This window comes from Idiotropiscis lumnitzeri, chromosome 9, assembly GCF_059441095.1.
Source record: "Idiotropiscis lumnitzeri isolate Australia: NSW breed Sydney's pygmy pipehorse chromosome 9, RoL_Ilum_1.0, whole genome shotgun sequence".
Classification (NCBI taxonomy): Eukaryota; Metazoa; Chordata; class Actinopteri; order Syngnathiformes; family Syngnathidae; genus Idiotropiscis; species Idiotropiscis lumnitzeri.
In genome coordinates this window covers 1,782,107-1,794,342 of record NC_142399.1, presented here as the reverse complement: position 1 = coordinate 1,794,342, position 12,236 = coordinate 1,782,107, and the positions used below count along the sequence as shown (strand labels likewise).

The 12,236-nt window shown below is 43.3% G+C and overlaps 1 protein-coding gene across 1 annotated transcript in view; it reads left to right on the top strand.

Annotated features, from left to right (window-relative positions):
- The first annotated feature begins 877 nt into the window (after nucleotides 1–877).
- The window catches only part of itga9 (integrin, alpha 9), a 39,820-nt gene continuing 28,461 nt past the window's right edge, over nucleotides 878–12,236 (top strand). Inside the window, exons 1-13 of the mRNA XM_088305170.1 lie at nucleotides 878–1,296; nucleotides 1,500–1,627; nucleotides 2,540–2,646; nucleotides 5,498–5,621; nucleotides 6,231–6,298; nucleotides 8,171–8,300; nucleotides 8,361–8,446; nucleotides 8,543–8,605; nucleotides 8,988–9,125; nucleotides 9,405–9,510; nucleotides 10,542–10,636; nucleotides 11,804–11,894; nucleotides 12,176–12,221. Coding sequence (XP_088161296.1) covers nucleotides 1,121–1,296; nucleotides 1,500–1,627; nucleotides 2,540–2,646; nucleotides 5,498–5,621; nucleotides 6,231–6,298; nucleotides 8,171–8,300; nucleotides 8,361–8,446; nucleotides 8,543–8,605; nucleotides 8,988–9,125; nucleotides 9,405–9,510; nucleotides 10,542–10,636; nucleotides 11,804–11,894; nucleotides 12,176–12,221 — 1,358 coding nt within the window. The 5' untranslated portion in view covers nucleotides 878–1,120. The remainder of the gene's footprint in view (nucleotides 1,297–1,499; nucleotides 1,628–2,539; nucleotides 2,647–5,497; nucleotides 5,622–6,230; nucleotides 6,299–8,170; nucleotides 8,301–8,360; nucleotides 8,447–8,542; nucleotides 8,606–8,987; nucleotides 9,126–9,404; nucleotides 9,511–10,541; nucleotides 10,637–11,803; nucleotides 11,895–12,175; nucleotides 12,222–12,236) is intronic.

Below are 12,236 nucleotides of genomic sequence, written 5' to 3'. Positions count from 1 at the left end.
GCCTTTAATATAGGAACTCGCAGCAGGGAGCACATTTACAGCAGGATATAAATAAAGCCATGAAGCTTTTATAGCAAGTATGCACTGAAAAGAATTAGACCCCAAACACCTGTTTATTATTCAGGCCTAATTTCACTTTAGTGGAAGAGGAATGCATTTTTTCCCAATGTTTTTTGTGCATGTGCTATTTATAACCACGTTTCTCGGTGTTCAGAATTTCCTCAAGTTAGAATAATTTTAAAACATGTATAGTAGTGGTCTTTTGCTTACTCTTTATATAAATTGAACTCTTGCAGTAACCGATGTGTTAATATGACATGGAGTTTGTATTCGCGTATTGCACATATTTTTGATGAGTCTATATCTCTCAGGATTGTTGTTCATTATGTTGCTTTAAGTTTAAAGTAATTATTTATTCTTGTTGAAGGGGAGTTAGATACATTTTAGCAGTGAAAGCTGTTTTTGAGCCTCGTGCATCGTGATTCTAGACTTCAGTGTCCTGTGGCGTTTTCCAGACTCGAGAGGGGCGATAAGTGAGCGTCTGACTTTAGGGGGCGGGGGGTGTTGCATTCACCGTCAGTGTATCGCCGCTAGAGGGCAGTATTGCGCCCTCAACGCAATGCCAAAGAAATGCGACGCGCCTCCAAAGCTCACGTGTGAAACTAAATGTTTTTGCTTCCCCCGGCCCTCATTCCTCGCTTTTCCCTTTCAAAGTAAATCCAAACGCGACCTGCTGCTTTCGTTAAGTTCACCGAACACTTGAGCTTTTACTTTGTTAAAAAAAACTTCCAGTACTTCTGGTGCCGCCTCTGCTAATTCACGTGAATTTGATGTTGGCTGATCGCGTTTATGTCCGCGCCAGGCTGCCAGAGTGCAGCAACTTTATCAGATGGACTCGGAATGGAGAGAAGCTGACGCACCGTTATTCTGTGGACCGTTAACTTTCCTTCGCGAAGCTTTTCCTCATGCCATTACAAATTACGCGCTTCCTTAGAGCGGCTGCAACGCTCCGCATTATTTTGGAAACTTATTGACCCGCGTACAAACCGAGTTATCCTGATTCTTTTCCTCCGCCATTTGGACACTTCCTGCGTAATTACGCACCATACGCACAAAAGGAATGGCTCCACGTCGAAGACAAAAAACGGGAGTACAAACAATTTTACACATGTGCGTGTCTATTTCTGTGGTTTTTTCATACAATATAGACTTGGAACATCCCTTGGTGTTCCGTGGACCTAATTCTAGTTTTTTTGGATACTCTGTGCTGGAGCATTATCACGACAACACACGCTGGTGAGTCCCATTTGTGGCGAATGCTTTTTCCATTCATCACATTTTATTAGCTCGACTTCTAGTGAAAGTAAAAAACATTTTTTTTAATTATTAACATATGTTAAACTCAACACACAGCGAATGTAAACTTGGGGATGCTCATTGATAACTTTTCATAGGTGTGTAATGACCATTCCTCATCCTCTCCCCTCTGGTGTGTTCAGGGTCATCGTAGGGGCTCCCAAGGCCAACTCTACCTACAGTAGTTCCGTGCACGCTCCCGGTGCTTTGTTCAAGTGCAGAGTCCACAGCAACCCTGAGCGCCGTTGCACAGAGATGGACTTGGGCAGAGGTCAGTCGAGCTTGCAGCAGCCACACCACAGCCATGTGTTAAGTTGAGACAACATGCTCCCACGCACGAAAACGTCTATCTACACACTTTCACCTTCCAAAATCTACATCAACTCCCCCAAGCATCTGTTTTCTTTTATCTGCATAATACGGCCCTTTACTAGTCTTTTCATGTCTTTAGTGCATAACCTGTAACATTCACACGAAACAAGAGGCTTCTGTGTGCAGACGTTTTCTCACTACTTGCATGGATATAATTTATTCCCCGACTAACATTTATTATGCATCCGAGCCAAAAAAGCTTCCACCACTCACCGTCCACCTTTATTTTCTGTTCTTGTGGTGGAGAACGCCGGGGCGCATGTTTGGTTTTGATATAATCGGTGTCACCAAAAACACATGCTGATGTACAAGAAGTGGGATTTTGATCATTTCAAATGTTTAAATGTGACTCCCGCCAACCTGACATTATTCTGAACACATTTCCATAGATTTAAGGGGCAACCGAGAACATACACCTCTGCTAAAATTTCTTAAAGCAAACCTTATATGAACATAGATGCCATCAATCTTGGAAGAAAAACGTCCTGCATCAAAACATCCGATCACAATGCAATCCAACCTGCAAAGTTTATTTTCGCACCTCTTTTCTATCTTGAACTCCAAAGCGTACAACTTTTGGAGCCTAAAATTCGAGATTCCACTGTACATGTATTCTCTTGACTTGCAGTTGTGCAGTTACCTAGCGACCACATTTAAACAAACAAGCGTCAGGATATTGTTTGCCAAGCTGACAGGATGAGACCCAAAAATCTGACAATACCGGACAGTTTTTTTTTTTTTTTTTTTTTCCTGCAAATCATCCTTTGTCCTGATAACGTGACGTGTGCAAACTGCTCTCATTGTCCATCAGGAAACAATCCCCGAGAGTCGTGTGGGAAGACGTGCCAAGGGGACAGAGACGACGAGTGGATGGGAGTGAGCCTGGCACGTCAGAACAGAGCTGACGGCAGAGTACTGGTCAGTTGATTAATAAGAACTGGGCCTCATTACAGAAACCTCGTTGTTTGGAAAAAAAAAAAAAAAAGGGCCAGCTTGTGGTTTCATGTCACTTCTTGGTATTTTCTCTCACTAAGACAACAGTTGCTTTCTGTAAGTTGTTATCACTTGCCTGGGGCGGTTTTAATTCGTTTTATTTATATACAGCAACACCAACCAAGTCACGACTAAAATTCTTTCAAGGGACTTTTTATCATAATGCATAAATTAAGATTTGGTTCCTTATGCTTGGAAAAGACAAAACGACGCTTTCACAAGAGTTGTGTGGGAGGGGGGAGAGAATTTGGGATTCTTCTTAGTGGCAAGGACTTGATTTCGAAACAGAAGATGGTAGAAAGATTAAAAAAAAAAAAAAAACTCCACAGACAAAAAATGAATTTGGAGAGGTGAAATTGGAGCGTTAAATTTCAAGGTTCTGAATCTTCAGATGTATTTTTATTAAATATATGGTAGTCTTTGAATGAGTGCGTTATTTTGAGTATTCTTCTTTTCGCATTCAGATCGGCCTTTTTGAAGAAGTGTTAAAAAAAAATCTTTTTTTTTTTTTTAAATTGGACAGTAAATGGGCTTGTCTAACGTGCACAGGGAGGTCATCTCGTAGTTTGAATCAACAACAGAAAAAGGCTGATTTCCTCTCTCAGCTTCCACTCATGTGGGAGATCTGAATAATAATCTGGGAGATTTATACCTTGGTATAAATATTGCCGGCTTACTTCATCTTCTTACTACTTGTTTGAACAGAAATTGTGGCTTTCCTCAGATTTTCTTTATGACAAGGATCATCGGCTCCTTCCTTTCTGAGTCTTTGATCAAGGCCTAAAAACCTCACTTTTGGGGATGTTTGTATGAGCTCTCTTTTTGTAGAAAGTGCATTTGAGTTCCATATCATGTTTGCCAATTCCAATAGATTTTGTGACATAAATGTGATCTAAATTAATTCATAAATTCATTCATTCCTTCATAAATATGTGAACAGTGGCCATCAAACCCGTCGAATCACTGGATTTTTTTAAAATCATCCCACGGGGCCGCAACGTTATACATATGAACAATCCAGAGGTGGGCGTCAGGCTCCGAAAGTCCACTTCACAGATGTGCTTCCGCCTTGTTGAGATTCTAGTGTGCAACTGACGTGCCACTTTTAAAGGTAATTAAAAGGAGACACTTGGATTGGCCGTGATTGAAGTCATTTGTGAGCACTCCCACAGCGGCGCAGCTTTCCCTTTTGCGGATCCGCCGGCTTGAGCTCATCTGTGAAATGACTTGCCGTGTGCTGCGAATGTTTGAGCCGCTCTTGAAAAAAAATGCTTTCATATTCAAATTATTGGAATGAGGACTGTCACGTGATAGGTAAGCAGGTTTGTGTCGGCTTCAACCCTTCTGTGGCGGTCCTTTTATTAAGCCTTTCTTCTAATAGGCAGCAAGTGTATCTTCCGCCAGTCAAGCAGGTCAGGGCGAAAGCGAGTTTCAAAATCATCGTGAGTCATTCAGATTTACTGTAAATACTCAGTGGCTCCAAGACCCTCGCGGCTGACTTCCTCCTCTGACAGAAATCTTTCTCTCTCTAATGATTTCCGGGTCCTTCTTGGGCCTGTTCAACGTGTATGAATGTGTTTTATACACACTGGCGGAATCTTCTGGCGTGACTTTGCATCAACTTGGCTCCTGTTTCAGGAATGTGAGTAAGAAGTTCGACAGCCTTTGGCTCCAACGTGTTGACGCTGTCTCGGTATATGCTTAAAAAGAAAGGTGCTGACTTTTCATAGCACGCGTGTTGCTGAACCGCTCGAAAGCCCGTTTGAACATTTTTTGGGGTTCTCGTCATCTGAATGAGCTCATGTTGCAACACATCAGGGGGGAACCGGCTGCTCGGCAGATGTTTCTTCCAAGAAGCTCACCGAAACACGAACATGACAATAAGTTGTGGCGCCATTCAAAGTATTCGTTCCGTTTAATGTATCGCCACTCCGATTTATGACGTTACAAGTAAAGTTGAGTGTAAATTCTTGTTTGCCTGTCTGTCCAACGTGATGGCGACCAGTCCAAGGTGTAGTCCACCTCTCGCCCAAAATCACCTGCGTTAGGCCCCAGCTCACCTGTACAGCATAGAAAATGGATGCACGGTAGTTGCCGCAACAGTCGCCAAATTAGATCAAATTGTTTTTGTCTAGTTTTCTGGACAAAAAAAACAACAAAATGAAGAGCGTTTCTTGGAGCAAATATTGCAATTTAAGTTGTAAATGCAGTCGGCGGCGGCACATTGGCCGACTGGTTAGCACGATGGCCTCACAGTGCAGAGGTCGTGGGTTCGAGTTTGCATGTTCTCTCCATGCCTGCGTGGCTTTTCTCCGGGTACTCCGGTTTCCTCCCACATTCCAAAACCATGCACGGCAGGTCGATTGAACACTCGAAATTGCCTCTCGGTGTGAGTGTGAGCGCGGATGGTTGTCCGTCTACGTGTGCTGCTCCTCCGGTATTGTAGACCGCTTTAGTAAGTGATCCAGGGTCATCACAGCAGTCAACGAGACACTGTCCTCCTTTTTACAAGCCGAGTGTATTTTAAGGTCGAGTTATTGTTGCTTTAGGCTTTTGTATTCCTTAAATTGGATCCAGTGCACGTTTAACGGCGTACAGGGTTGCATTGAGTTCTGCACCCTGCCGAGTGGAACTGCCGCCTCCGCTGCAGAAGGTTCCGCATCCTCTGAGACCCGCTGACTCCAGCCCAGCGCGAGCGCGTCTTGAGCAAATACGATGCGGTCGAGGTCAATCTGCTTTGTGGACACTGTTTAAAAGAGAGTTTTACTTCCTGCAGGCCTGTGCCCACCGCTGGAAAAACGTCTACTACGATTCGGAACATATCCTCCCGCATGGATATTGCACCATCATCCCGTCAAATCTGCAGGGCAGGACGCAGCCCCTCATCCCGTGTTATGAAGGTACAACCGACATCATTTACGACTTTGTCACTTCATTGTTTGAACTGTCGTCAAGGCAATTTAACAACAGCGTTGTAAAACTAAAATAAAGTAAAAGCACTCACCCACTGATTACACTCAAGAGAGGAAGTGTAATGATCTTGTCATTACTGGAATTGATATTACGTATCGCCCTCGCTTTTGGCCACTTGCCGCACGTTTGCTTTTGAGCCTCTGAAAAGCAGGTCGAGTGAAGTGTTATTCCTCTCGATTCCGAATCTGCGCTGCCAGTGACGTTCAACCGCGTCTCACTTTTCCCTCCACAACTTCCAGTCTGCAGCAGCGGACTTGTGATTTGTGTTGTATTCAACTTACTGTGCATTTTACGCTGATCCAAGTTGAGCTTTTTTTTGTAACCCGAGAGCATCCCCCTCTAAGTGAGTGGTCTCGTTGGATGTTGCACGGCTCCTTTCTGCCTACGCTCCGCTCCCCCAGATTCCACTTGGATGTGACCAGCTCCTTGACTAGCTCCATATGGAATGCCGCGAGAGAGAGAAAAAAAAGAAAACGCCAGTAAATGTTGGATCAAGCACACAGTGAAATAATTTGTGGTTTGTTTTTTGTGTCCAGATCATAAGCAGAAGTACGGGGAAGAGCACGGCTCCTGCCAAGCTGGGATTGCGGGAGTTTTTCGAGAGGTCAGTAACAGTGCTTGTTCATCTTCTTAATCGCCTTTACGCATACGGTGGACAAATGATGTACGTTAAATGTTTTCATCGTGACTCCTCGTCTTTTATTTGAACCCCGCAAGAGTCTATTTTTACTCCTTGACATCTTTTTAAGATGTGAAATGATGTGGAAAATGGAACTTTTAAGCTCGTAAGGAATAAATGTCGCCTAATAAATGCAATCTTATGTTTCCGTTGGCCGCAGTGGCCTCTCTTCACCCCTGGGGTGCCTTCCCGAGATAAAGCGTTTAAGAAAACACACGTTTCCCTTTTCCGAATAAAGCTGGGGTTGCACGACTGACCGATGACATCATCCGCTGTCGCACAATAGCGTTTTGTACCTCACGCCATCCTTGAACAGCTTGAGTGAAGCCCAAGTGAGCAGAACAAGATAAGGTCCAATAACGTCTTTCTGTGAAAAGTTCTGTGGAGTGCAGAAAAAGTGTCGAAGGTACACGATGAAACGTGACCAACGATATATTTTCAAAAGAATGCTTTCCTGATGTTACAGTCTTAGTCGATTTAGGCCGAGGCAATCACTGACCTGCGTGTTACCGGTTGAAGCTGCTTCACTGTGTGACTTTGTAATTCTTAACAGTCATGCAAGTGTAAAAATAAGTTAACCACTTCATATTGAAATGCTAGGACAAAAAATGTTACGCGCTGTATGATTTTTAACACTCATTTGTCAAACGAGTGTAGAAAAGTTAACTACGGTAAAATGTACCGTAATCACCACCACGCTGCCACAACAATGCTAATTGACTAATTGAAGCATTTTTCCAAAAAAAGTCCAACAATAAGGTCGGGAATGGTTGATTCAGTTCAGAACATAGATAAAAATATCAAAATTCACAAATTCGATTCATGTGTGTCGAGCTGCTTGAGCCGTTTTGATCCGGAGAGACATTTATTTCGTAGGTTGTTAAAATTGGGCGGCATTTTTTTTAATCAAGATTTAAACGCATAGGAAGTTTTAGTTGTGTAGCCAAAAGTGACAAAAAAATGTTACATATTTGTTTGATTCGAGTGCCTTCTCCATTCTGCCGGTGCACTGAATTGTCCTTCGACTAAGGACAAAGACGGTCGTACCACGTGGACCTTAAATTGTGCCTTAAACATTCGTCCAAATGCTGAAACGCTTAGCTGAACTTTTTTTTTTTAAATTATAGCGAGTGTGGTTTTAAACAAGAAAAGTGAAAACACCTCAATTGACAAAGGATCTCTGTTGAGCTGTTTCGCCATTTGAATGACATCGCGCCCCCCGCCCAAAGAATGTATGGAATTCCTTCAAAAAGATGTCCAACTGTTAAATCTTGGCCTCGTCTGCACCGAGATCCGTGAACTCACCGGTCGCCAGATGTTTGGCATCTGTGACTGATTGCTCGGACTCGGTGCGTGCGTGTGAGCGTGATCTGCCATAACTCGGTGTCATAGTTGACACAATAAAGCAGTATGTTTTTTTTTTTCATGTTGAACGTTTGAGTGGAGCCTAATTCAATAAAAAAAAAAAGAGCGAACCATTGAAAGCAAATTCTTAATGTGTGGTCATTCTTAATTGTCATTCTCCGGTCGCCGCGACAATTGCATCAAAATGTCACCGTGCAAAGCCGTGACTAAACAAGTCATGCTCCAGCTGTCAATTTTTCACGGGCTCCGCATTCCTCGTTGCACTTCTTGGCCTCCGACTTGGTGGTTTAGCGGCCGATAGCGCACGACCGGCTGTGGCCTTCGGTTAACCCAAATTTCACCCTGCGGCATTTGTGTTTTTCAACTGGAGCTGCGCAGATGAAAGGAAATCCACTTGAGCTATCTCAATGAAGGGTTTTTTTTTTCTTTCAGGAGCTGGTGGTGATGGGGGCCCCCGGCTCCTACTACTGGACCGGGACAATTAAGGTTTACAACCTGACGTCTGACACCTTCTACAGTCCAAACAAAGACGACGTTGACTCCCACCGATACAGCTACCTTGGTGAGACGCTGTTGATTTGAATGAAAAAGCAAAGACGGCTGACTCGACCTGTTTGTGCAGGCTATGCTGTGACTGCGGGACACTTCTCCTCCCCTCATGTGATTGACATCGCGGCAGGAGCGCCTCAGCACAACGGCAGCGGGAAGGTACTGACCTCATCTTTCTGATTTATTTCCTCGCCGGTGCTGATCGCAACACTGATTTTTTTTTTTTCCTTTGATTTATTTTTTTGCCCCCCTCAGGTTTACGTTTTCAAAATCGATGGCTTGTCTTTGGTGAAGAGTTTTCAAGCCTCAGGGAAAATGGTACGCCTTCAAATGTGGTTTGAATATTTCGAATCCTTTAAGAAAACTCCTTAAACAACTGAACTGATCGATATCTAAATGTGCTTGACAATGGTTAAAACTCAGACTTATTTGTGGAATGTTTCAATGAAAGCTATTACTCCATTGAATTGTTTTTTATATTTTGCTAATTATTCCTATTCTAGATTTGGTTTCTTTTTGAACACGTCTTATTATAACATCAAAAGAAAATCTGTTGAACTCTTCACTATTCCTTTGACATCGATGCACCTTTATTAGGGAACGTACCATCAATCAGACTGTCTGCATGTCAATGATGAAATGGAAAAAAACCAAATGTCTGTGATCTGACCCAATGCTCTGTGGCTCGGCTTGGTTCCAGATGGGCTCTTACTTTGGCTCCTCATTGTGTGCAGTTGATCTGAACAAAGACGGCCTGTCAGACCTGCTGGTGGGGGCACCCATGCACAGCCAGTTACGGGATGAGGGTCGCGTATCTGTGTACCTCAGCAAGGGCAACGTAAGTGGCGATCACATGACGTCGGCATGTTTAGGAGCTGCGGAGATATTTGACATTTCCGAGAAATCCGAAATTGGTTGCACACTGGCGCCAACCTTTCTCGGTATTAATTCTGCGGGAATTAATTTGTCATCGTCGTGTTATTTGTGCAATATTTTTTTGCTAGCACCACACACAAGTTATTATGTTTCCGAGCGCCGCATGATTCCATTATGAGCTTCCGTTTAACATCATGAGTTGCGTGAGTCGCTTGTCCTCACGGCTTGCTTTTTTTCTCAGGGGGTGATGGAGGAGCAGGCCGTTTTGACCGGGGACAACGCTTACAACGCCCACTTTGGAGAGTACATTTCCTCGATTGGAGACATCGATGACGATGGCTACCAAGGTCAGTGTAAAGTAATGGCGTCATGCTCCACTTACTCGGCGACTTGAGGGCCAACGTAGGGCAGCGCGGCTCAGGTGCTATCGTGGCCATCAAGTAATTGCCACCTGGTGCAAGCATGACGTGATCTTGTGTTTCGTTAATCGTTCATTCACGGAAGTATTTCACACACTTTACATAACTACCGTTGTAATCAACTATTTTCTGATGCTGAGCCATGATTGGTCGTTATCTGAGTCCCGACCGACTGTGATGTCATTCTCAGTTGACGGAAAATGGCAAAATGGCCTCCCTACTGCTTCATTCATATTCCCCAAACGTCATATTAATCACCAGGCCATGTTTCAACTCGTGGTCTTGCATAGAACATATTTTTGTCAATAATTTTCGGGGAGTGGACTTCCCCTTTAATATGTGTTGTCTCTTTTTACCTGTGGTGGCTCGGTGGCTTGGGCCTGGTAACCCTCTCATGCTTCAGCCTTTCCCAGCTTCTTCCGTCTCGCGGCATGCATCCTGGCACTGATTTTGTTAGTGGGGAGAAACGGGTCGCTAGCAGTTCTCAATTATGTTATGCGCCAATATTAGTATAACGCTTTTGATGGCAAAAACAGCCAGACCGACCGACCGACTGACCGAATGTCTGCATTGCCATATCATTTCAGGGAACATTTGTAGAAATAAGCGCTTTTATTAATATAAACGTTGCTGAGTCATAATTATTTAATTATTGCGTGGTAGATACTCAAAGGTACCGTCCCCTTTTTTACGATTTATGCTTTGGTGTGCTCCAACGGCATCAAAGCTTGTACGTGTCTCTTTCTGGGGAAATGTTATTTAACTACTCTTGCCAGCACTTTATTGTCTTGTTTCCACTCTCTCAGAAGGCCGCGCCGCTTTTTATAGCCACTAACAACACTTAATTGTCTATCAGGAGGCTGCAGCGAGCTGTTTGTGCCGTCCACCCGAAAGCAAACATTCACTAAAGCCTCCGTGCTTCTCAAACACACATTTGATTGTCACATATTCTCCTACAGATGTGGCCGTAGGAGCTCCGAAAGAGGATGACTACGGAGGAGCAGTTTATATCTATCACGGCGATGCCGCAGGAATCATCAGCAAATATTCCATGGTAAGACGTTGTCATTAATGTGCACAAATGCATGTTTAATGTAGGCTGCGTGTTGGATTTTAAATAGAAAACATATGGTCGCCATGCATGTGTGTCGAATAACAACCCTTGAGGTAAAAGAGAATTGTGTGTCGAATGTAATCTTAGTCCTCCAATGCTTTTAACGGACCATAATGACCCACAATGCATTTCCATGCTGAAAATCCCACAAGCCATTTTAGACCATAAAGCTTTCAATCGGAATACTGCCCGATAGTTCCTATAATGTCTTCCCACAGCAATGAGAGTGCTGGACTGTATTGCAGTCATATTTCATTTGTGGATTCGACTGACATTTTTCATTTTAAGAGCCTTGTGATTTCCCATCAAAACGAACTTTGCCTATTCTAGTATTATTAAAAAAAATGTAGGCTTGTGTTTGTAAGCATCAGAATTGTACTGAAGGACACATCACTTTGTTCACACAAAAGATTAGTGAGCTGAGGGGTTGCCGGGATGCTGCATCGGCTCACGGGCACAAAGGGTTGAATGTGTTTCCTTGGAAATAGGCCAGACCGTGAATAGAAGTTAAACTTGCCAAAACGACGCTCATATAATATAAATGAAATGCAGACTACAGTCAGCATTTATTTGGCCCACAGAGAAGTTTTTTTTTAATGGCAGCAGAGTGGAGGAGGGTATAAATGTTTATACTCTAAGCATCCTCTGTACGCCTTTGATGTGATGAGAGGGGGTTAACTTATCATTAGCGGCAACAATTCATTCGCTACTTAGCCTGTGCCTTGCTGGAATATTAAAGATAATGTTGAAGGAAGAAAATATTATTTAACGCTCTTGTTATGTTCATTTCCCTGGAAGAGCAATGACGTATAAATGACCCAAAGCTGTCCGAAAACCCCCAAAATGCGGACAAGCATTAAGCGTTAAGTACGTACTATCAGTAAGAACGGAATTTGATCTTTTTTGAAGAGCAACGTTTGGGACAGCACTCCACATGTTGACATGTTTTGATAATTATTCTTTATTAATGACTGCTCTTTGACTCGACCCCGAGCGCTTTTAAATCTGTCACTGTGGAAAAACAAACGCAAAGCAAATTTAGAAGTCTCGAAGCGTTCATGTTCGCTTGAACTGTGCGTTTTTATCGGCCGCTATCTTGTGTTACAGAAAATATCTGGGCGGAGTGTCAATCCTGGTCTGCAAATGTTTGGACAGGCAATTTCTGGCAGTGTGGACATGGACGGCAATGGATACACAGGTAGGGTCGACTCAGATGGGAATCGGGTTTGCTAGATTTCCAAAACCACTTCATAAAGATGAAATGAAAACCAGCAAAACATTAAAAAAAAAGAACGTGAAATATTTGATTTTTCAAAGTCACAAGTTTTGAGCGTCATTCTCGTGACCGATGCATTTTGTTGCCAGCATTCCTCAGACGATATCCAAGCCTCACCAGAATGACTGACTCTTTTTGCAAATCAGTTGCAGGCGTAAGGAGTGATGTCATTGATCAGTTTTTGTGGCGTGTTTTTGTTGCAGATGTCACAATTGGAGCGTTCATGACGGATAGTGTGGTGCTACTCAGGTGAGGAATTATTTC